The 25,597-nt window shown below is 39.0% G+C and overlaps 1 protein-coding gene across 1 annotated transcript in view; it reads left to right on the plus strand.

The window, feature by feature from the left end:
* ZGRF1 (zinc finger GRF-type containing 1) overlaps nucleotides 1–25,597 on the plus strand; it is a 145,639-nt gene that overhangs the window by 76,250 nt on the left and 43,792 nt on the right. Inside the window, exons 19-23 of the mRNA XM_089691846.1 lie at nucleotides 17–261; nucleotides 3,966–4,125; nucleotides 17,934–18,011; nucleotides 21,355–21,502; nucleotides 23,297–23,424. Coding sequence (XP_089547972.1) covers nucleotides 17–261; nucleotides 3,966–4,125; nucleotides 17,934–18,011; nucleotides 21,355–21,502; nucleotides 23,297–23,424 — 759 coding nt within the window. The remainder of the gene's footprint in view (nucleotides 1–16; nucleotides 262–3,965; nucleotides 4,126–17,933; nucleotides 18,012–21,354; nucleotides 21,503–23,296; nucleotides 23,425–25,597) is intronic.

A 25,597-nucleotide genomic window follows, 5' to 3' on the forward strand; every position in this document is an offset into this window, starting at 1 on the left:
ATGTCTTTTGCTCCAGGTCCTCTGAATGTGAAAAACCTAATAAGATTTCAAGAGGAAAGTTCAAGCCACCTGCCATTACTGCAAAGATTTCCAACAAATGTGAGATTCCAGATCATAAATTTGTAATGAGTTTGGCAAAGGATATGATTAAACATTTCTGTTTGAATAAAGACCAAGCAGCTGCTCTGATGCAAATAGCACTAATGATGTGTGGTACTGATGGGCCCAAACAACAAAGACCCCCTATCACTATTATCCACGGTAAGCAAAAAAAAAACAAAAACTAGAGACTGCATATTTCTTTTTGTGATTCGTTTTTGGTATGTGCTCTGGGACTGATGAATAAATTCTAGAGAAAGGTACAATGAAGACGGCACTAACCGCAAAACAGTCACTTAATAGATTGCATAATTTATAAAATATAAACAGGGATTCTAATTAGTTTCCATGAGCAACAACCCTATTTATGTTAGTGTATATGTCATAAATTTTGTTCAAACACGATTGAATAATTGCGGATAAAATAAAGTATACAATGATATACACTTGCCAAGCACTTTATTAAGAATACTTCATCAAACTAATTTGTTGCCATACAGGAATGCACATGGTCAGCAATAATACTCTGTGGTATTCAAATAATGAAATGTTGGTAGTAATGGGCACAAAGTGTGCCATGAAAACCTTATCTGCACCATTACACCACCAGTTTGGATTGTTGACTTAATACAGGTTGGGTCCATGGATTAATTCTAACACCAAATTATGACATCTTGCTTCAGCAGAAATCAGGATTCATCAGACCAAGCTCTGTTTTTCCAGTCCAATTTTGGGATGCCTATGTTCACTTCATCCTCTGATTTCTGTTCTTGGCAGAAATGGGGAGTGGAACATGAAATGGTCTGCTGTTGACTGTAAAGGTTCTGATTTATCCAGGTTGCTTATCCAGGTACTGTATATCTAGTATTAGATAGTCACATTCAGTGGGACAAGACCAGATGAATGTGACTAACTGCTACTTGATATACAGTATATTCTGCTTGTGTAGCCCATCTGCCTTAAGGTTTGACATGCTGTGCATTCTCAGGTTTTTTTTTTTCCTTCACAGTTGTGAAAAGTGGTTATCGGAGTTACGGTAGCCATTCTACACGCTCAAACCAGTATAGCCATTCTCCTTTCTCATCAACTAGGCTTTCCATTCACAGAACTGCCACTCACTCACTCAGTTTTTTTGTTTTTTTTAGTTCTGAGTAATCATTATATATTGTTTTGTCTGAAAATCCCAGGAGATCAACAGTTACAGAAATAATCAAACTAGACTATCTGGCACCAGCAATATTACCATGATCAAAATTGCATCTTTTTTCCCATTTTGGTGTTTGAATATTAGCTCCTGTCCTGTATTTGGCTGCTAAGACAGTTGTGTGAAAAATCAGATGTTCAGTTGTTCCCAATAAAGTGTTTGGTGAGGGTAAGTATGGAAGATCATTTGTTAGGATATATTTATAGAGGCATAAATATATATTTATTGGACTTCCTGTAATGTAGATTAGGTTGCCCAAAACTGTGGGAAACTGTTTCACAAAAGAAATTGTGCTTTGTGAACAGTGACCTTTTAGTGATCCTTTGTATGCTTGTCATTTTATTTCTTCATGTTTGTATTTTTAAATACATGTAGTGGCAGTAAAGTCAGCATAGCTGCTGGACAACTGCTGAGATGAGAGTAATTCCCAGCTAAGACAAGTAGAGAGTGTATTGTTTTTAAACAAACTGAACTGATTGACAGGTTTGCAGTGAGAGAACTGAACTACTAACCAAAGAGTACAACCTGCTCGCAATTTTTGACACTGACAGAATATCCATGTGATATTTACAAAGCATTGCATGGCCTTTTTGCACAAATCTCAGTGAGGTCTTTGTGTCATCTGCGTGTCATATTTTATAAATGTAGAGAACCAGTCTCACATCCTGGCAATTCAAATTGGCTATATGAATTTTAGCTGCATTTTCACTAAATGTTGTCACCCACCGTATGTAAGCTCTGCTTTTACGCTTTTTTTTAAAGGATATCTATGGTCACAGCATACATTTTCATTTTATAACATCAACATTGTAACAAACAATACTTACATGAAAAATCTGCTTTCATGTTATGAGTGCTGCCTATCCGCTGACCATCTCTTTCATCAGCTTGCTGGATTCCCTGCATGCTTTGCAGCTTCTCCTCTGTTGTTTAATATAAAATTCTAAGGACTAAATATCACGATACCTCGCTGCCTGTACTGATTCCACCTCCTGAAACTCCTCTTCTAGCACCTCTGTAGTTCAGAAGGCAGGCTCTGTGAATTGTGTGACACAGAATTGCCTACTCACAGGGTTGATTGCAGACAACTGATAGACCGCGATCCAACATGCCCAACTCTACTGATGATCACTCTTGCCAACTGTCAGCCGAGCTGCTGTTCAGATCACAGCACACATGCAGAGCTCCAGTGGGGCGCCGAAGTGCGCTCCAGCACTAGTGTGGAAAGTAATACATTCTGTCAGGCAGAGGCATCTCCACCCGAGAGATGATTTCTAGTTCCAGCCTCTGACTGGCTGTCAAGAGAGAGCTGTGAGGGGGTTAATAATTACATTAGTAATGTGCCGCATGAAGAGGTAATGTGCTGCCACTGGTCACTGATGCATTAGTGACAGGTGGCAGTTAATTAACCTGTTTATGCTGCATTAGTGGCACCGGTGTCAGTGTTAATTAACCCCTTAATGCTGCAGCATGAAGAGGTTAGTAGTAAAAACTCCCACTTGCCACTAATGTGGCATAAAGGGTCAATTAACACGGACAATGGTGTCACTAGTGCAGCACAAGGGGGTTAATTACAACCACTGCCCACCAATAGGGAGGGTAGTTTGATGTTGCACTAACACTGACTATGCAGTGCAGAGAAGCATCGGAAGAAAGCAGGAGGGACCCCCTTCTGCCACCTGTAAACGAAATCCAGTGGCTAATTGGCCACTAAGACTGCTTTTATGAAAAAATAGCATCACCTGCCCGAAAAAAACAATACTGGGATGATGCCTATAGCTGCAGGCATCATCCCAGTATACCACTTTAAACCGGCAAAGTAAATGTACGTTATCCAGTTTTAAAGTGGTTTTTAAAGAAGAATTCCAGCTTAAACCTAGTTAGCTGTAAAATGCATCTCCCCCTCCTAACACCTATGCTGGCTATACTATTTTCAGGCCGCTCCAATCTGGTCACATTATCTCACCTATGAGAGCCAGCGGCATATGTAAGGGACAGGAGGGAGTGTTAACAAAAGCTGGGACATGGGAACCTATGGGTGACATCACCATTCCAGGTCTTATGAGCCGTTGTCAGGCATTCTCTCCTCTGCAGCCGCCACTGACGGACACAGGGAAGATCACATGACCAGACTGGGGAAAGCTTAAAATAGATAAATATATACATATTTATTATTATTTTTTTTTATGATGACATTTGTTTATTTATATTTTTATAAGTTTTTTTCTTCATGCCATCCTTTTTATTGGTACCTTTCTAGTTAATGTCTTTAGAAATTAAAAAAAGGGTGCTGCACCCCCGTGATCTTTGATCTTTTCCATGTTGCTCAGGTAGATCTCCACCTCTCAAAGGTTGCCTACCTCTGGTGTGGTGAATATGTGTCATAGAATTCAAGGAAGTAAATGTGTGGGTATCTTCATAAAGTTAGTTTACAAACTTCAAGGCTACTTGATTGATCAATATATGATTTTGCATTTTGACCGTAGTTATGCTTTAATTGAACTATATCAATTATATGTACATATACAGTTAATTTATAATGCAACAACACATAATATGTATATTAAAGGTGACTGCATAACTGGCATCACACACAAACAAAATGGCAAGCTGTATTGTATCCGGCAAACTCAAAAATTAAATTTGTGATTTTTTTTTTTAGGAGTTTTTGGTGCTGGAAAAAGCTATCTACTGGCTGTGGTGGTTGTGTTCTTAGTGCAGCTTTTTGAAAGCTTTGATCTCTCTGAAGAACAGGGTTCATCTCACTGGAAACTCCTTATTTCATCATCCACCAATGTTGCAGTGGATCGAGTTCTTCTAGGGTATGTGTACATTGTGCAGTAGAGTTCAGTTTTAAGTGGAAGTAAACTTTCTCAATCAACATTAACTCTTTTTAATCTTTATGCTGCTAGCATCAGTAAATAGATAAGATCCTTTTTACTTGTGTTGAACTTTTTTTTTCTTTTTTCGATTGCTTCCCGGTTTCTGGCCTAAACCAAAATGATGTCATACATTCCAAAAGTCTTCATGATTTTTTTTTCCTTTCATCTGGAGACGAGGAGGAGGAGTTTTCTCAGCTAAGCACACCTTCCTGCCTGCATGCCTAAACTAAGGGCAGATGAATTCCAGGAAGTAATTGCTACATGAGTTGTCTGCCCTTACTCAAGATGGCCACGGCTAGAAAAGCTAGGGTGTGTTTTTCAAAGTGATTTCTCAACAGAATAAAGCATGGAGACATGGATAGATGGGGGAGTTTTTTTCTTTTTAATATTAAAAATGAATTAAATAGCGTTTTCAGTTTGTGGTGCTCAGATAGAATTCAGTTCAACTTTAATCTATTTAAAAATAAGGTAACCTTTGTAGTTAGAATTTAATTATTAAAGAATGTGAAATATTATAGGACCTTAAATTGACATGGCTCTGGCAGATGCAATTGTGATAAATGTGGGAGTTATGTTGTCTATGAGAAACCAATGAACACAACAGATTTCTCTAGCAGCTCCATCATATAAAAAAAAGCTATCAGCCTGGTTGGAATTTTTAGTTATGATCTTCTTCATTGGTGCAGAAAAGAACATGCTTCATCAGATCCCAATGGCAGCAAACCTGTAGTATATAAACATATATTTTATGTTTAAGTGCCAGGGATAAAATAAGTCTTCCAGCAATTAGACCCTCTCTTGATTTCTAGATGGGTAGCATAATCTCTTTGTATATGGGTATCTTCACATACATTTTCAATAAGGTGTGACTAGTGTCACCTAATGATGCAGTGCTTTGAGAGTACCACTCCTGTCTGATTGCTCATACACCCTGCTGTGTATCGGTAATTGTAATTGATGAATCTACAATTAAATGGAAGCAGCAATGATATTTTCATTAACTTCTAAGAGATTATTGAGTTTTGTAAACAGCATCTAAATGTCCTAGATAAAACTCCTTGTTTTTGTTGTGGTAGCTAATCCAGTAAAACTATATTGAAGCAGTGATACCAAAACAAACCTTAACCCTTAAATGCTGCAGGGTATATGACAGCGCTGTTCCACAAGGCACAAATTTATGGTGGTTAGTAACAAGATAGAGGTAAAGTGCTTAGAAACTGTACACATTTCCTATTGAAGGAAACATGCTCCCTGTTTTTCTAATAGCTGTGATTTATAACCTTGTTATAGCAGTTCTAGTCTACAGCAAGGTACTGCTAATCCCCTTTGTTACTTTATGAGTTCATTGCCCGCAGGCTGTAGTCAATGCCTCCCCCCATCTGTTTTCTCATTCCATGCTCACCTATGTTTGGTGATGCTTCTCCAATAACTGTAAATACTGGCTAATTTGAGTAAAGCTATTGTAATAATACACCCCAAGTAGGCTCAGGAAAATGTCTCAACGCATAAGTGCGCCTTGTATTTTAATCATTAACACTTCTGTTAGGAGGATGCTGGAACATGTGTTCTAGTGCAGCTGTTACAAGTAATTATGTCACAGTTTGGTTTTATGGAAAGAAATTGCGATACCTGGACAGTAAGCTGTTTTTCTAAATGCCCTTTCAGTTATTTTATAATGTATCAGTGTAGTAAGCTATTTTATAAGGGTGAATGTTGTTTCAGTAGGCAAGGAAAATATAGAAGCAATGAATGTAAACAGCCAGTGAAAGATTTTGGCCTGTGTATAAAGAACTGCTTTCAAGGGAGAAGTGTGTGGACTACCACTGATGACCTCTTTCTCTAAAAGATGCTAAACTTGGCTGTCATTCTGATTCTTTGGCTTCAGTACTTTATGGATCACTGACCCAAAACAATTGTAGAGTGAGTGTCAAGTACCTGGTTATTGATGTGCAGAGGAAGGCCTCTTGTACAACTCCGGCTCAGGGGGGTGCTGATAGTGGAACAGTAACCAGAAGAGCATGGCGAGGTATGAGTGCCTGTGATCAATCCAGTGGTCTGCACGGTAGTAGCCAACACTTTGCTGGAAGAATGCTGGGAACAGAGCAGTTTAGGGCAGGCTGGAAGCAGACAGGCTAGCAGCAGACAAATGACACAGCAGAGCAGGCTGTTAGCAGACAGGTTGGCAGCAGGCAGACAGCCAGATGAGAACATGCTGGACAGAGGAGCTGTAGCAGTCTGGATGAGTAGGCTGCACGGTCAGACAAGCTGGGTCGGTAGCAGACAGGCAGATCAGGCGTAAACGGCAGGCAAGAGAGAAGTCAGGTCGGCAATGGTGCTGGCGGATCATGCAGAGGCAGAATTCCGGAGAACAAGCTGAGGTCAGGCAGGCAGCAGACGAGCGGAGTCAGGAGTAAGCCGAGTCAAGATCAGAGGTCAGATACAGGAATCAGGATAAGCACACACAAACGCTGTAGACCAAACAGCAATTAGCCAGTACACTAGCTCCGTTTAAATGGGCTGTTTGACGCCAGCATTAGTAACAGGCGCGCGCCTGGCTACACGAGTGTGCATGCGCGTGCCTATGCCCATATTTGTGCACATCTGTTGGCCTGCACATGCGCATATATATGCACCAGGAAACTTCATTTGTGCTATGGGCAAGCCTTTCCTGACAGTAAGGAATTCTTTTTTCTAACATTCTTATGGATTATTTTTTCTGAAGTTTCATCATGCTTGTCCCAAGTTTTTTTTTTTTTTTTTTTCCAGAATCACTGAAGCCAAATGAAGCTAGGCAACTAGGCAACATTTTAAAGTCCATCTCCAGACACAGGCTTTATATATAATTTTGGATAACGTCAAGAGAAGGGTTAAAAGACAAGTATAGGTTTCCTTTTTATTCTTTTTTCTTTTGCTTCATCCTATTCCCTGTAAGTTGCTAATACATAAAGATTTTTGCAGTACTCTGAGACCTGCACCCTTTCTGCTAAAATCAAGGTAAATACCTGTGGGATGGGTTTCAGTCTTCTCTGGATTCTTATGCCGACAATCTTGTCTGGATCCACCTCCTTTCCTTTTCCTCTGTTTGATTGATGTCGGCTCGGGGCTGTCTGCTCTCCCCCCTCCTTCCTCCTCCTCTTCCCTCCTTCCACTCCCCCCTCCTTCTTCCTCTTCCTCTCTCCCCTTCCTCCCTCCTTCCTCCTCTCCAAAGAGGATGGGGGGCACAACTGAAATCAAGGGGGACAGGAATACAGCCCTCCCCAACACCTCCGCCAAGATGCAGCCACGTCTACACCACTTATGTATTTTCCACTATGCATAGAATTAGCACAGTGCCTGAACTCTTTTACTGTTCAGGTGTTTGCCTGTTCAGTAGGTGTGGTCACATCTCCCAGTGGAGGAGGGACAGAAGGAGGGGCGGATTGCTGAAGTTGTAGCAACCCCCTCTAAGCTTTCAAACAGCAAACGGACCGTTATGAGACCTGCATGACATATGAAGTGCCCCTGCTGGAAAAACAAAAGGACAGATGAAAGAAATAACAGCTGATTGATGATTATGGTAATATTTGTGAATTATTCAGCCTATCCCATACTTCTCCTTTAACGTAGAACTGTAGGCAAACGTTTTTCTCTCTTACGTTCATTGATGGACACAGCTCTTCTGATTCTTGACCATAGGGGTTATAGTGCCACCTACAGGGGTAGTACACTAGGCAGAAAAAGAACACAGCACCACCTGTAGGCAGCTATAGGCAAACCAGTTATTTCTTATAAGCCAATAATCCCATGCCTTATTTAAAAAAAATTACTAAAAAAAATATTTTAAAAATATCAAAAATAGTATAAATCACAGGTAATTTATCTTCACAGAAGAAATTGGTTGACCATTAAAGTGTGCTGAGGAGTACAGAGTACTGCATAACTTTATGGTCTACCACCCTGCTTACTGTCTCTGTTTGATGGCAGGTTATTGAAAGTTGGGTTCTGGGGCACTGGGAGGTGTTGAGTTCAGTGCCCCCACATGGTTGAAGGCACGTAAGTATACCTCTCTGAAAAACATTGCCCTTGGAAGGCTTATCTTGCCTGGTTCAAGGCTCTGGGTGTTTGTCTTTCTCAGTGACTTGGGTTTTGGCCTTTTTCCAATGGGGTGTTGCACAGCAGCTTGCCTTGAGTGTAATTCTTGGCAGGTTTCTGGGTGGTCTTCTTTCCAGTGTCCTTTGGGTTTCTTCTTGTGGCGCCTCCTGTGTTTTCCCCGTGGCTGCTGTGAGGCCTGAGCTTGGTTCTTTTGGTCCTCCAGAAGCCCTCCTTTGGGAGTATTCGGGTTTTCTCCTGATTTACTCCCTTTCAAGAAGTTGCATTCTTGGCTGCAACTTCTGTGCTGCGAGTGCCAGATCTGGTGGCCTTTGCCTGTGAGTCTCTGTTTTGCACAAGGTGAGGGTGGTTCACCATCTGTGCTTTTCCTTTCTTCCGAAAGTGGGGTCAGATTTCACCTGTATGAGGACATTGTACTGCATTCGTTGTGTCCACGGTCATCACATCCTAAGGAGGTTGCATCATACTCCTTGGATGTGGCCTGGGCGGTTTATGTGTGCCTGTCTTCTACGACCTATTTCAGGTGTTTAGAACTTGGGCGTCTGTGTCTTAGGTTTGCAAGGCAGCTCCCTGGTCATCTGATCATAATTTAAAAATAAATACATTTCCAGGTTGCCGTGCTTGCATCTTTGGATGCTTGTTTTGGCCGCAAGGTTTTGCAGGCTGCTATTTAAAATTCCTTGTTCTAGTTTGCCAACCCCTTCTTGAGACACTGCTTTGGGACATCCCTTTGGTCAAGGATCAGAAGGGCTGTGCCCCTCAATGAACGAAGACGGGTTTTTTTTTTCCTGTGTTTTTTTTTGTTTTTTTTTTTTAATTCACCGTAAAATCTCTTTCTCTGAGTTCAATGACGGACATAGTACCCACCCCTATTTTTTTGAATTTATACTTCTGACACTGCTTTGTAACTAGTTGGTTTACCTATAGCATAAACGGGCCCCCAGGCCACCTTAGTGTACCCATTGGAATGTTTTTCCCTCTATTACATTTCTGGGAACAACCCAAAATTTGAGATTTTGTGTTACTTTCACTTCAATGATAACACAGGTATGTGCAATTTATATTGCCCGATGCTCAGCACATGTAGTTCTGGGCTCCGGGCAGGTAGAAATTTTTTTTTAACATTAATAACTTCACAAATTTTAATAACTTGCCCACAGCAGGGCACATCAGGAATTTGTCAGGTAAAAGCATTTGGGCAGCTGCGCTGCCGCCCGATTGCTTCCAAACACCACGCTAAAGTGACAAGACACCCCCCCCCATCACCACCCCCATCTCCGGAACTGGCATAGCAGAGTTGTGGCTGGTAGAGGGGAGGCAGGAGAGCTGACACATGTCTGCTCTCCTAACCCTTCTTGTCCTGATCTGGAAGCGACGTGTACGATGTCACTTCTGGGTTCCCGTTGACAGATTTCCCAGTCATCAAAGCCAAGAAAGAATGTGATGCAGTGCAATCTGCATTGCAATACTTTCAATAGAGCACAGGGGAGATATGCAGGGTCTCTTAGACCCTGGATGTCTCGGAGAACCTGTCACCAAAAAATCATCACATAGGAAATTAAGTCCTCTATGTGATGAAAAAAAAAGTTACATAAAAAATTGTTTTCTTTAATTGTACAAAAATTACAAAGTTACACCCAAGCACAACACCCTCTTAAAAAAAAATGTTGAGGCCCCCTCACCCCTACATATATGTACATACAAACGTAAACGCACACATGTCACATATCACCGTGCACGCCGGAATAAGAGCAACAATTCTAGCACAAGACCTCCTCCATAACACTAAACTGATGACCTATAGGGGGCTTTAAAGCATCCCCTCTAGAAAATATAGGGTACTAAAGTTTGTCGCCATTTCATGAGCGCACACAAATGTAAGGTTTGACATGTTGGGTATCTATTTACTTGGTTACTCGCAGGGGCGGACTGACCATTTGGAATCTCAGGCACTGCCCGAGGGCCCAGGGTCAGTAGAGGGCCCCATGAGATGCCCCTGTTACCTTTTTCATAGACTTTTTTGAGTTTGGGCAAGGACACAGGGGCCCTATGATCCCCTATTGCCCGGGGGCCTCATGAGTTGTCAGTCCGCCCCTGGTTACTCGGGTAATTTATTGTATTTTTGTGCTCTAAAATTAACTTAAGTGTGTTTTTTACTGAAATTTTGTATTTCCTATACTTTTGCGGTAAAATCATGTGACATATAAAATTGCAACTACCACTATTTTTATTCTCTAGGGTGTCTTCTTTTAGAAAATATATGTTTTCTGTAGTTTATGTAATCTTCAGGCCTAAAGTGATTTTTTAAACGTGTGCAAAAAATGCAAAGAAGGCTCTACAGCGAAAGGGATAAAGGATAAGTTCACCTTCTAGAACATGTTATATGTTCCACCTGTTTTTAGGATATGTGTTCTCACTCTGCAGTGGCTTGGCTATCCCAGTCCTTTTGTGTGAAAGCAGTACGGGGAGAAGTTCCCCACACTCGCTGTCACTTTTGAAAAGAGTACGGCTCTGCAGAGCTTCACCCACATGGCCGCGTCATCCATTCACACAGTTCTGTAAATGAATCAACTACAAGTACCAACATCCTTTGTGAATGTCGGCTTTTAGTTCTCAATGAACTACCACAGCGCTGTGGTAGTTCATTGGTTCTTCCTATCAGTGTTAAACTGCCTTCTTGTACGGTGTACAATGTACGGACAAACCGATTACTCTGACAGTCTGCAGAAGTCCTGCACTACACCCGCAATCTCCTGACCGCTATTGCAATGTTTTACAGGTTCCTAAGAAAGGAAAAAAAAGAAGTAAATGTACATTTGTTTACATGCAAAAAAAGTGCATTTTTTTTTTTAAAGTGAACTTACAGAATCTTTGAACAGAGTGGACACAGGAGCTTGATTTGGCTGCTCAGCATGTGCTTGTACTGAGCACCCAAGTGGTTCAGTATGCGAGGGAAACCTGAAGGAATAGGGTTTTTTTTCCTTTTTGGTGTCGGCGCATCATTTACTCGCTCAGCAGATGCGCTTCTGTTGAGCGTTAAGATAGCCCGACACTCCCCTTTCCTAACGACCACCCAGTCGGTGCTCATTACACTGCAAGGTCTCTCCCTGCTAGTCCTGGGTACGGTGCTTTAGACAAGAAGATAGGTGAGGAGGAGAAAAAAAGCTCAATGTTAAAATTATTAAACGTTTAAGTCGCCATAAAGCCCCTTTCATTTTTTAAAAGCCCCAGACATTCCTAAAAGCACCCCAGATTTAAATATGGCTTTGGTTAAAATTATTTTATTTTTTTTTATCTGGACAAGTAGATTGTCATGAGGGACAAGTAAATTGGAACCCTGATTTAGTCCCTTGGACAAGCAGTTTTTTTAAAAAATGTCCACACCCCTGTAATGGTAAACAGGACAAACAGATAGAGTGACTCTTAGTTCTACTTTAAGCTGGGTATACAATTGTTGAATTTTGTTCAACATTTTTTAATTGTACATTTTTCATTCAACATATTGTAAAAACATTTGTTCAATTTTAAATCATTAGTGGGGTAAAATCAGCTTTCATTTTCAACCACAGTGGCAAGTAAATTTGAGGGAATAGGATGGAAAATGTTTCTCGAATGTAATATAGAGATTCTAACTGTGTGTGGCCTTTGTTTGATAAAGTCCATCCATTCCAAAATTGAATGTTAAAAGCAAACAAAATCTTGAACTGCTTTTAATAAAATCAGTAGTTACTCTGGGAACTACTCTTTGCAACTGTGGTGAGCAGAAAAGTATCTAACAATGTGCATGCTGAAAATTTGAGCCTGTTTGGAGAGCAAGGGAAAACTCTACCAGTAGAGTGTTGCTAAAAAACAAAGTGCTTGATGAGTTTATATACCACCCTAATTTCACTAACAATGAGACCCATTCAAGCTTCACAAACAGTTCCAAATGGAACTTTACTTTAGCAAAGAAGAAAGCTTGTAATGTCATCTGCAAGATCTTCAACTAACCATTATGCTTTTGCTGTTTGTACAGACAATATCTCAGTTATTTTAAGTAGTATTTTATAGGTTTTTCTTTATGCAGCCTTTTTTAAGATGATATTCAGCACAGTTACCGAGGAGTCAAGTGGGCTAGAAACAATTTGTCAAAGACAAGCTGAATAGCCCTGGAATATACCCTTAGCGGTTAGTGGTTCTTGTTCAGGCACTTTCTGTTATAGGTGCTCAAAAAAGTCAACACTGGAGTCCATACATAGACTGCAGAGTTTAATTATCAAAAATTAGGTGTTGTAGTTTACAGCAGAACATTAACACGTTTTGGCTTACAAAGCCATACTCTTTATTCATGATTAACTATAAACTGATGGGCAGTAGGAGCTTTGAAAGCATTGTTTATGGAAAATTTGGGGTTCCAAAGTTCATTGTCATTTCACAGGTACGTTCATTTTTTTTTATAGATTAATGTGTGGTATCTATTTACTTGGTGAAACCTCATCTTGTATATTTTACTAAAAAGTGGGTAATATATTGCATTTGTGTACCCTAAAATTATTTTCTACTAAAAATTTTGGCTTAATTAACTATTGCCCTAATATTGTGCAACTAAAAATTTGGAACTACCAATATTTTATTTTCCAGGGTCTCAGCTTTCAGAAAATATATAATGTTTGGGGCCTACAATTTTTAAACATATGTGCAAAAATGACTTTGGTAGCAAAAGGGTTAAAGAGATAAAACATGGAAATGGAAATGCATTGCATAGATGCACTGCGTGTTTTTTTTTATTTATTTCAATTTTAAGCTGTGCCCTGACGTACACTTTCATTTACTATACTAGTAATTGATTCTGGTTTGGCGCTATCTTCTTTTTTTTTTCTTTTGGATAAAATAGAATTTAGTTAATGTCTGCATGAATTCTCTTAGATTGTAAGCTCCAAGGAGCAGGGCCGTCCTAACCCTCTTGTATCGAACTGTATTGTTGCTGTATTGTCTCCCTTTATATTGTAAAGCGCTGAGCAAACTGTTGGCGCTATATAAATCCTGTATAATAATAATAATTCCATGATGTTGTGTATTTTGTTTGTAAACAGTATGTTGCATGATAAAGAAATGAATGTATTTAATTCAGAAAGCAACAGAAGAGTCTGAATGAGAGTGAAACATTTGACATGATGCTTAAGGCATGTCCTATAGCAAGGCAACAGGCAAAGTACCAGTGGCAATAAACACCCTCATTTACATATCATTGGATTAAAATATCTCTCAGCGGGTCTGCCCTGTACTAGACAAGTTCAGTTTTATGTATTGATTGTTCCCACACTTCATTTAAGGAAGAGATGGCAGCATGACAGGACTAAAATGAATTTTAGTAATTAGCTTGACTGTTTTACCCATGCCCTGGTTACTATGACACCCCACCCAACACACACTTCCAAATCCCCATTCATTAGCAAGTTTCTTTACTTCCTTAAAGACCAACGCTACTTTAAATAATTTTTAGATATAGATGGAGCTGTATAACAACACACAGAATTACCTACAGTCCTAGTAACCTTCCATCTGCTAAAATAGGTTTTGTTGGAGACAGAACTTACAGTCTACTGGATCTGAATTTCTAACAATGCTATAAATCACTTCAGTTTTTTTTTAATGGAGTTGTATTTATAGCAAACATGTTAATGTAGAATATACATAACAGAGCAATGTACAAAAGAAACAAGCTTCAGATAAAACTTGACTTCAACAAATCTGATCAGGTTTAGATCGATAGGCAGAAAAATGAAAGGTAATGGTAACCTGAGAGAAGTGCTGTATGTGGCTGGCCATTATAGACCTAAGGACCTGTTCTCACTGTCCGAGTGATAAAGGCTTTGTTTTACAGCTGTCAGTTTTGTCTAAAGTGAAGGGCTGATGTGATGCATATTTATTTGAAGTACACAAAGTGACACTTCATTCCTGTCTCAGCGCAGCAGCACCGTGCATTGCACTGCAGTGCAGTGACTTGTGGTGCCTACTTGTGCGCTGCAGTAAAATGCAGCATGTCTGTATTTTATTGCAGCTCTGGGCTGCGTTGCAGGGCGAACAGGCCAAAAAGAAAACGGTTGTTTTCTGTGTGTCCTAGCGGAGACTGGAAATTATCCAATGTGGAAAAATGCCAGTCGCTGCGTTATGTGTGAACAAGCCCTAAAAGTGCTACATAACCTGGCAAATGCTTTGACTTTAATACTGAGTAACTGAACTAGAACACATACAGTATGCAGCCAGTGAAGACCAAACTTCATTTTTATTCTATGTCACTGACTTAGTGCTGATTCCAGGCAAGTGACTTTTTAAAAAGCAAGTCTATAAATGCTATATCTGTATTACTCTTTCAATGAATATGTTTAATTGATGCCGTGTCATTCAGCATTCAGATCAAGTGTGATGTACATTCCTGCCATCATGTCTCTGAAACAAACAGAACTGACAATATATTTTTAATAGACATGCATATACAGTATGATAGGAACCTGAAACTGAATTCTAGGCATCCAGCAAAAACAGTCAGCGGAATTCATAAAGAGTGTCTACCACACTCTTAGAATGTCATCATGACTCCAAATGACAAATGTTGGAATGAGCAACAGATTAATGTTCCTCTTGGAAACAGGTACATAAATTATGAGCAAGCACCAAGGCTGAAGCATTCATACTAACACTCCATCCTCATTGCAGCTGAGATCCTTTCTGCTGCTGAGACATCGCAGTGGTTGATGAGTTTTATAGCTGACTGAGTGGAGCCTGATAGAGATTCAGAGACACTAGTTCTTCATCAGGTCATCTCCCCATGTGATTGGCAGTGGGCAGATCCATAGCCAATACACAGCCTGCTATTTCCTATAGAATTCACCCATTGCCTGCTGCCAATCACAACAATAGTGTGGACCTGATGGGGAACGAGTCCAACAGCTTCCCCATCAGGCTTTGCCCACTGTCGTCATCACTGGTTACTCTGAGCTTGTCATTCTTGACAACAAGTGATAGGTGATGGGGAATGGGTTAGGAGTGGCAGATAAGCTGCACTTTGGCTTTCTGTATGCCAAGTTTAAGTGGGTCTTTATTATCTCCAGTTGTGTTATGTGTGAACTAAAGGTAATGTATTTTAGTGCAGTATTAGAACCAATTTTTAAAAGTAACATCATCAAGAAGTGTATGAATCTGTCATGCATCATTAAAGGTACAGAAACTGGTGGCAGGGATTTTTTATTTAGGCGCAGGCCATTTGAAAAGGACATTTTGCCAGAGGAAATGTAGGAAATGTTTTAATGATTTTCTCCCAATGTTTTAATGTACATACAGTTGTGTTCAAAATAATAGCAGTGTGTTGAAAAAAGTGAATAAAGCTCAAAATCCTTCTAATAGCTTTTATTTCCATACACACAAATGCATTAGGAACACTACACATTCTATTCCAAATCAAAATATGAAGAAAAATATATCAAATTTGTGTTGTTCCTCTAAAAAAATTGAAGAAAAGTGAATATTAGACTGTTCAATAAAATAGCAGTGTTTGTATTCTTCTTTACAAACTCAAACATTCACTATATAAACTGAAAAATGTTTGAAGATTTTGCTTTCCTTTGAATCACTTAATTAATATTTAGTTATATAAGCACTGTTTCTGAGAACAGCTGTACATCTGTGTTGCATGAAGTCAACCAACTTCTGGCACCTGTGAACAGGTATTCCAGCCCAGGATGATTGGACTACATTCCACAGTTCTTCTCTATTTCTTGGTTTTGCCTCAGAAACTGCATTTTTGATGTCACCCCACAAGTTTTCTATTGGATTAAGATCCGGGGATTGGGCTGGCCACTCCATAACGTCAATCTTGTTGGTCTGGAACCAAGATGTTGCACATTTACTGGTGTGTTTGGGGTCGTTGTCTTGTTGAAACACCCATTTCAAGGGCATTTCCTCTTCAGCATAAGGCAGCATGACCTCTTCAAGTATTCTGATGTATTCAAACTGATCCATGATCCCTGGTATGCGATAAATAGGCCCAACACCGTAGTATGAGAAACATCCCCATATCATGATGCTTGCGCAACCATGCTTCACTGTCTTCACAGTGTACTGTGGCTTGAATTCAGTGTTTGGGGGTCGTCTGACAAACTGTCTCTGGTCACTAGACCCAAAAAGAACAATCTTACTTTCATCAGTCCACAAAATGTTGCGCCATTTCTCTTTAGGCCAGTCAGTGTGCTCTTTGGCAAATTGTAACCTCTTCAGCACATCTTTTTTTTCAACAGTGGGACTTTGCGGGGGCTTCTTGCAGATAGCTTGGCTTCACATAGGCGTCTTCTAAGGGTAACAGTACTCACAGGTAACTTTAGACCTTCTTTGATCTTCCTGGAGCTGATTGTTGGCTGAGTCCTTGCCATTTTGGCTATTCTTCTATCCATTCGAATGGTAGTTTTTCGCTTTCTTCCACGTCTTTCAGGTTTTGGTTGCCATTTTAAAGCATTTTCTTTCATTTTAGCTGAGCAGGCTATCATTTTCTGCACTTCTTTATATGTTTTCCCCTCTCCAATCAACTTTTTAATCAAGGTACGCTGTTCTTCTGAACAATGTCTGGAACGACCCATTTTCCTCAGAATTTCTGAGAGAAATGCACTGTAACCAGCATGTACAACATTTGCTGCCTTCCTTCCTTAAATAAGGGCAATAATTGCCACCTGTTTTTCAAAGAATGAATGACCTCACTATTAGAACTCCACACTGCTATTAATTTGAACATGCCCCTTTCAATTAGTGATTCAATTACACAGAATCCGCAGCATGCATGTCATGACTGTTGGGTCTGTTGGATTTCTATTACTCTACTACACCTGCTAGTAAACTATTTGCCATGTAGAAATATCATTTCTACCAAAAACAGTGATTGATCAGGTTAGTGATGTCTGACTGCTATTATTTTGAATGTAACTGTATGTGATCTTACTTGTCACAGGATTTGTAACTCACTCCAGCCACCTCTGAAAGCATAGCCAGGTGTCACTATGTTCTTTGTTATAGCTAAGAAGTACACTTTTCCTGCTCACAGCCTGCTGTTTGGATAATGAGAGAGCAGCACTATGTAATCATTGCTCACTATTGTTTCCTCCTGTGAACGTGTTTATTGTTAGCACATACATGTGCATAAAGCAGAGATTGAATAGTTTGTAATGCTGCCCTCCCCCCTTCCCACTGAGTGTTGATGACACTGTTATCAACACCAATTCAGGTACTTATGTATTCTGTATGTATTGTAGCATGTAAAAATATATTCGAGTAACGAAATACACAACAGCAACCCTGGTATTTTGTGTTTGCATTACGTTGGGTGTAGTGCATGCAGTGTTTGTCTGAAGAGGTGTTTCACTTGTTTTCTGCTACAGGTGCCACGATCATTTTATTTAGCTAAGGCACATACAGTAGATAATCAGAATGCTTGCACAGCAAACTTTTTGGATATCACAAGGAGCTTCCCAATCAATGGAACAGCTCTTTATTTGCTGATGTCCTAGTTACTGTTACACAGATGAAAATGTCTAGTGAACTAAAACATACAGACATGTGAACTTGTTCAGAATGTTACATACAATATTAGGAAAATTTTTCAACATTTGGACAATAATATTTTGTGTTTTAAACAGGTTGCTTAATCTGGGATTTGAGCAGTTTATACGAGTTGGAAGTATTAGGAAAATTGCAAAGCCTATTCTGCCTCACAGGTAATATACATCTTATATAGTTCTTTGCAAAAATTCCATTTGTACTGTGAACTGGAGTCACATTCTCTTATATACAGTACATAAAAAAGCAATTGAAGATGGTACTGTTTCTAAGCTGCATGGGTTCAATGCTCCTTTAATAGGTAGATTGTGTAAGTTAACCTCTTGCCGTCCGCCTGCTGTTTATAAACGGCAGGGCGGTGGCAGTCCAGGGGCGGGTTGCCGTTCATAAACGGCACCCGCCTTTTCTAGCTGCGCGCACTCCCTGGGAGCGCACAGCACCGCGATCCAGTGTCCACTGTGTCCTCCGGACACAGTGAAACACCGATCGTCGGACGGGACCTCTGTACGAGGTCCCGATCATGTGATCACTGATTGACGAATCAGTGATCACATGCAAAGTAGTAAGCAAGATGTCACTTGTGGCATCATTGCTTACTACGTGTGAAATCTGTGAATGATCACAGAGGTCACATGGTACAAGGCTATTCACAACAGCTGTGACCAATCACAAGCTCACTCAGTACTTCTCAATGACTGCAAGAATGCAGACAGAGAGAAAGAGAAATTATTGCTTTTACATCCTATATGGGTGTAAAAGCAATCAGTGTAAAAAAAAAAAAAAAATCTTCATCACCCCCCACAAGTAGTACAGTGTCACCATGGTGACACTGTACTGCTAGGGTGACAGTATGTAAAAAAAATAATAATAATAATATAAATAAAATAAAAATGTAAAAAATTTACAAATTATAATTTTTGGTTATAAACTAATTTGGATTTTTTTTTTTTACTAAAAAAATAACGGAATAAATTTTGGCCAAGATTTATGATGAAATATAATTTATTTGCAAAATGTTATAAAAAAAAACACTTTTTTTCAAAATTTTTGGACTTTTTCATTTACATAGTAAAAAAAATAAAAATCCCAGCGGTGAATAAATACCACCAAAATAAAGCTTTTCTGTCTCAAAAAAATGGTAAACAATTCATATGGGTACAGTATTGCATTTGTCATTCAAAGTGTGATAGCGCTGAAAGCTGAAAATTGCCCTGGACAGGAAGGGGGTAAAAGTGTCCGGACAGGAAGTGGTTAAAACACTTATGCACTTTGTTAAACAGCCATTCATAGTAGCAGAAGAAATCAACCAGTGGACACTGAATGATGTACTACACTTGTCCAAATAAAATATCATCAAAGTACACAGGGCGTGTGTAGTATGTCCCCCTCCCACCTCACATTTGCTGGCAATTCCCAACTGTCAAAATGGCAGTCTGGAGTTCATATTTAAATACAGCAGTTGTAATATTTGGTGCTCTTTAGAAATGTCTGTCAGAATGTTTATAAACACTGTTCAGACACAGATAGAGATACAAATGACATTGTTACTTTTAAATCTTTTCTGTTTTATTAATCTGCAAATCAAATGGATATACTTTGATCCATATAGGATGTCTCATAAAGCAACCTGAAAAGTAAGAAAGAAAAAAAAAAGTATTTTTTAAATAATATTGAATCCTTTAACCCTTAGGTTACCCTAAATCATTTTTTCCTATTTCTGTTTTTCTAACCGTTAATAGTTAACATTTATTTTATTCATTTTTATTAATTGTGTTCATTGATTTTTTTCAGTGTTGCATTAAAAAAAGCGAAAAATTGAAAGTACAAAACAAAAAAAGGTTTTCTTTGTAGCGTTTTTTTTTTATCCAGAACCATAACTTTAGTGTGATTTCATAAATAATGACATGGCCTGGTCTATACAGGTGTGAGAGCTGAAGTGGTTGCAGCTTCACAAAAATAACCTTACCAACCTTGGTTATTAATTAAAATTCCTTTTTTATATACAGTACATAGGGACAGCCAATTTTTCCCTTGCACAGGCTCTATCTACTTCCTGCTTTACTGCACTACTCAATGGTTATACTGTACTTTACTCGTAATACAGTTATATGACTTAGTCAGCACATTGAAATCAGCATACCCACAATATGGTTGATATCTTGTTTCACCCATTTTTAAAAGACAAGTCTAGGCTACTATAAATAATATTTTACAGGAACAGATACTTTCTATATTGGCAAGATTTCTTCAGGAACTTGTGCCAAAGTACATTTAATAGATGAGTTTTTTTGCAGGTACATGACTGCCCACTGCCCCCTCTGTGTTCATAGCTGAGACTATGGGTAGGAAGAGGCAGTGCTTAAACTTCACTTCCAGAATCTTCTACACACAGTGGCCACTCCTGTTAGCACTGCCAATCGACAGACAGTGAGGCAAGGCTGGCCATGGTGCTGCTGGGCATTGGCATAGCCACCTCTGCTTCACCTTGACCAAAGGAAGAGGTAGCATCACTAAGTACAGTAGGCTGCATGTAGCCTGTACGTTTTAATGGTGAAAACTCTGTAGATTTACATGTTACAGCATTGTCACCTGTTACTGATATTAGGGCAGAATCTACAGGTGTGGATGTAGATAAAGAGAGGGAAATTAATAATAGAATGAGCTTTTCAGGTGTACAGCTTTCAATGTAACAAAGGGCACGTATTACACTTTAAGATGGCAAGCAGGGTATGGTAGTGACAACTTTACAATGCATTTAATGGGTAATCTACAAATCTTTATATTTCATACAAATATGAGAAAATTTAAAGATGTGAACGTGACATTTGGAGTAAACACTGCAGTAATAACTGAAAATACACAATACTTGTCCTTTAAATTGGCATAAAAACACATACATGGGTTTATAAGGGTTATCTGGCCACCTCAAAGCTGAACTTCAGATAAGCAGCTAAATACACAGTTGAAATATGGGAACTGTTTTACCCATCAAAGTATGTTCAGTTCTGCTTGTCAGTTTTTTGATCCAGGCACCCCTGTCTAAGATGACAGCCAGAACCTCAACTGTCCTTGCAGTAGCATTCAAGAACACTGGGTCAAAACATCCCCTCCTTGCTTATTGATAAGACAATGAGTCATTAGCAGGACACTGCATTTCAGCAGAACATTACTGGCTCAGGAGGATGCCATTGTCCCTTCTAGTTTTAGTGCTGCCATGCAGGAAACTGGTGGGTGTTGATATTAGGACAAATATGCCTAGCCTAGGTCTGTTTAAATACATTTCTTTTTTAAAGAATACATAACTGTATTGCTTGTTTTGTTTCTTATTTTGTTTTTATTTGCTGGAGTTCAGATCTGATTTTATTGTGTTTTCACTAAAGTCTGTGCTAAAGTCCAATAAACGTGTAGACATTAAGGCCCTTCTGAAACTAGCCATGTACATCCAGCTTGATTTTAAAGAACCATTTTGTAGAATGACCACTTTTATATTGTCTGGTTCAGCTTGCATGCAGGATCAGAAAATGAAAGCGAGCAACTAAAGGAACTGGTAGCTCTCCTGAAGGAAGATTTAACTCCTGTAGAAAAGGTGTATGTGAGAAAAAGTATTGAACAGCATAAACTGGGTACTAATAAGACTCTGTTGGGACAGGTATGTGTACATGTTCATTACTGAGCCCTGTTTTAATATAGCACTTTAAGTTTTTTATACATCATAATACAAAATCTCCTCTTGGTTTTTTGTTTTTGTTGTTTTGTTTTTTTACTGACAAAGGTAAACCCCAGAAAGATTGGGTTTTTTTTTAGTTCATTGACCTATGACACCTTTTTTAAGGCACATTCACACTATATATGCATATGTTTTTCCACAGTAAAGCATATGCATTTTATTGCATTGTATTTCTTTTTAGGTAGAAATACCAGCCATCACTGTGTCAGTAGTTCACAAAAAAAAATAGGACACGCTGCATTTAGTTAATTTACTTATACTGAGCCAGCCCAGTGAAGTGAAAAACTTTAAAATGAATGTATCATTCAGTTTTGTGCATTTTACAAGCAACTGCATCATGGAAAATCCCTGCCCTGAATGTTTCTGCATTACTTATTGAATAATTGAATGGGCCAGAAATATCCATAAAAGCATGTCTTAAAGTGATACTAAATGTTCAGCTTTAAATAAAAAAAAAAAAAAAAATCTTAAAAATAACAAACATACTTTACTGCTCTTTGCAATGGTTTTGCACAGAGCAGCGCTGATCCTTCTCTTCTCAGGTCCATGTCCTGCGCTCCTGGCTCATCCCCCCTGCTGAGTGCCCCAGAGCTAGCTGCTTGCTCTGGGGCACTTGTGCGTCGTCACTCCTGAGCCACTTCTGCATGTCCATAAGACATTGGCTCCCACTGCTGTGTCTCAGCCAATGAGGAGGAAGAGACCTGGAAGAGCCGGTGCTCTCGTGCACATCGCTGGATTGAGTTTGGGCCCAGGTAAGTATAAGGGGAAAGGCTGAGGGGGCAGCTGCACACTGAAGTTTTTTTTATATTCTATGCATGAAGGTAAAAAAAACCTTCAGCCTTTACAACCATTTTAAATGTACAAACTTTAAATGCATGTTGTAACAGACATCAAAAACATGGGGTGTACTCCCTATGCATAAATGTAATAGGGTCCTTAATAATGATTGGATATTTTTCTAAAATGGTTTGTTCTATAATGTGATTAGTAAAATTCTAATATTTCTAATATTTTCATGACTACTCTAAAAGAAGTTTACCTACTGTATACAATTAAACGCATACTCTGTACGATTCCTAATATTTAGCTCTGTGGGCTGAATGAGAGAAATCTATGGATTCCCATATTCATGCTAAACAGTGTGGACAGCGCAATCTTCTCTGCTGGCTATTGTATTCTGACAGCCAGCACCCGCGTCTCTCAGAATACCCAAACAGTGGCTGTATCTGATTGTAAATAGCCAGTGTTCGGGTAACAATTCTCTGTCAGGCTCCTTCAATTTTCAATTCTAAGATGTCAAATGGAAGGATGTCGACAGGGCTAATCATGACTCAAATTGTCTCTGGTTTATCAGGAAACTGTAGAAATTCACCTGGTGTATTGTCAGCTTTAGTAAGCACTGGCCAAAATGCTCAGACTAGGTCAAGGGTGCAGACATCATTTACGAAGAATGTTTGCTTTCAGTTTCATGAAGCATCATTTGCATATATGGAGTAGCTTTCACTAAAGTCCCTTGCATTTGCTTAGAATGCACAAGGTTTGTCAAATCTAGCAGAAAGAAAGACACAGATGGCTTGCCATTTTCCCTAGGATCACAGTGCCCTATGGCCCTGTCAAAGAATGACAGTGTTTAAAAAAACAAAAAACTGATAGTTATTTTACAGTCACTACAGGAGTGCATTTCTCTAAAATGTTTTTTGTCCTATTTTATCCAAGGTTCGCGTTGTTGGTGCAACATGTGCAGCTTGTCTTTTTGCTTGTATGAGTAGCCTTAAATTCCCAGTTGTAGTTCTCGATGAATGCAGTCAGATGACAGAGCCAGCATCCTTGCTTCCGATTGCCAGGTAACATAAACTTTACTTAACTATGGTATTACTGAGCGTAGATTTGTGTCTTTGTCACAGAAATATTACTGCCTGATGAAGTGTCCTTATCTCAAGATAGACAGTGTTTAACAAGAGCATGTTGTGATTTGTCCCTAGTAAAAATGTCATTCAACAAGATATTGAACAGACGTGCAGAATTAGGCAGCCAGCTTAAAGCACATGGGGGTCAATTCAATTCACAAAGCAAACATACCAGAGTAAAACTAGCCATAGACAGATTGAAATTCGTCCAGTTTCTGCTGAATTTTGATCCATGTATGGGTGGGCTTGTTGTACTAAAGTCAGTCGCTCAATCGACTTCAGCACAACCAGCCTGTCGGGGTTTTCTCTTTTTTTTTCATTTGATCACTGCTATAGCAGCTGGCAGTGATTATTGTATTCTGATGGCTGGGACCGCAGTCAAAATAGAAAATCTCCGCAGGAGGCATTTCCCCATCAACTCTGAATGTGTTGATGGCAGAATCGAGCAATAAAATAGTATTATCTATGACTTGCTTTAGCTTATTTATTTATTTTTGTCAATGAAGTGACAGTTATTTTAGTTTAATCCATTGAGATTTGAAAATTAGTCACATGGCTAAAAATGGGATACTAGCCTTGTATTAATGCTAGTGAATTAAGCTTATAGGTTACTTTTACTTATACAAGCGGATACATTACACAAAGTTGCAATTTTGAGGTATATTTTACTATTCTGAATGAACAAGCAGTGAATTCCCATACTTTGGGCTTCAAAAGGGGGTGTAACTGCATTTAGAATATAGAGGTGCATTTGGGGAACAATAGGGGCCACCATTCAAAATGAGACCAAGTATGTGTGTGTGTGTATATATATATATATATATATATATATATATATATATATATATATATACAGTTGTGGTCAAAATAATAGCAGTGTGTTGAAAAAAGTGAATAAAGCTCAAAATCCTTCTAATAGCTTTTACTTCCATACACACAAATGCATTAGGAACACTACACATTCTATTCCAAATCAAAACATGAAGAAAAATATATCAAATTTGTGTTGTTCCTCTAAAAAAAATTGAAGAAAAGTGAATATTAGACTGTTCAAAAAAATAGCAGTGTTTGTATTCTTCTTTACAAACTCAAACATTCACTATAGAAACTGAAAAATGTTTGAAGATTTTGCTTTCCTTTGAATCATGTAATTAATATTTAGTTGTATAAGCACTGTTTCTGAGAACTGCTGTACATCTGCATTGCATGGAGTCAACCAACTTCTGGCACCTGTGAACAGGTATTCCAGCCCAGGATGATTGGACTACATTCCACAGTTCTTCTCTATTTCTTGGTTTTGCCTCAGAAACTGCATTTTTGATGTCACCCCACAAGTTTTCTATTGGATTAAGATCCGGGGATTGGGCTGGCCACTCCATAACGTCAATCTTGTTGGTCTGGAACCGAGATGTTGCACGTTTACTGGTGTGTTTGGGGTCGTTGTCTTGTTGGAACACCCATTTCAAGGGAATTTGCGATCATTTTAGCTGAGCAGCCTATCATTTTCTGCACTTCTTTATATGTTTTCCCCTCTCCAATCAACTTTTTAATCAAGGTACGCTGTTCTTCTGAACAATGTCTGGAACGACCCATTTTCCTCAGAATTTCAGAGAGAAGTGCACTGTAACCAGCATGTACAACATTTTCTGCCTTCCTTCCTTAAATAAGAGCAATAATTGCCACCTGTTTTTCAAAGAATGAATGACCTCACTAATAGAACTCCACACTGCTATTATTTTGAACATGCCCCTTTCAATTAGTGATTCAATTACACAGAATCAGCAGCATGCATGTCATGACTCTTGGGTCTGTTGGATTCCTATTACTCTACTACACCTGCTAGTAAATTATTTGCCATGTAGAAATATCATTTCTACCAAAAACAGTGATTGATCAGGTTAGTGATGTCTGACTGCTATTATTTTGAACACAACTGTGTGTGTGTGTGTGTGTGTGTGTGTATGTATATATATATATATATATATATATAAGTTAAAAACATGACAATTCTTTAAGCCTCATACAATGCAGGATTTTATTTCCAGCAGTGACAAGAATCCAGATTATTCCTGTGGTTGGATTTACAGGTAAATGCTGGCAATTGAGGCTC

The sequence above is a fragment of the Staurois parvus genome, unplaced genomic scaffold, assembly GCF_062004578.1.
Source record: "Staurois parvus isolate SC_StPar_1 unplaced genomic scaffold, SC_StPar_1.0 ptg000572l, whole genome shotgun sequence".
NCBI classification, from domain to species: Eukaryota; Metazoa; Chordata; class Amphibia; order Anura; family Ranidae; genus Staurois; species Staurois parvus.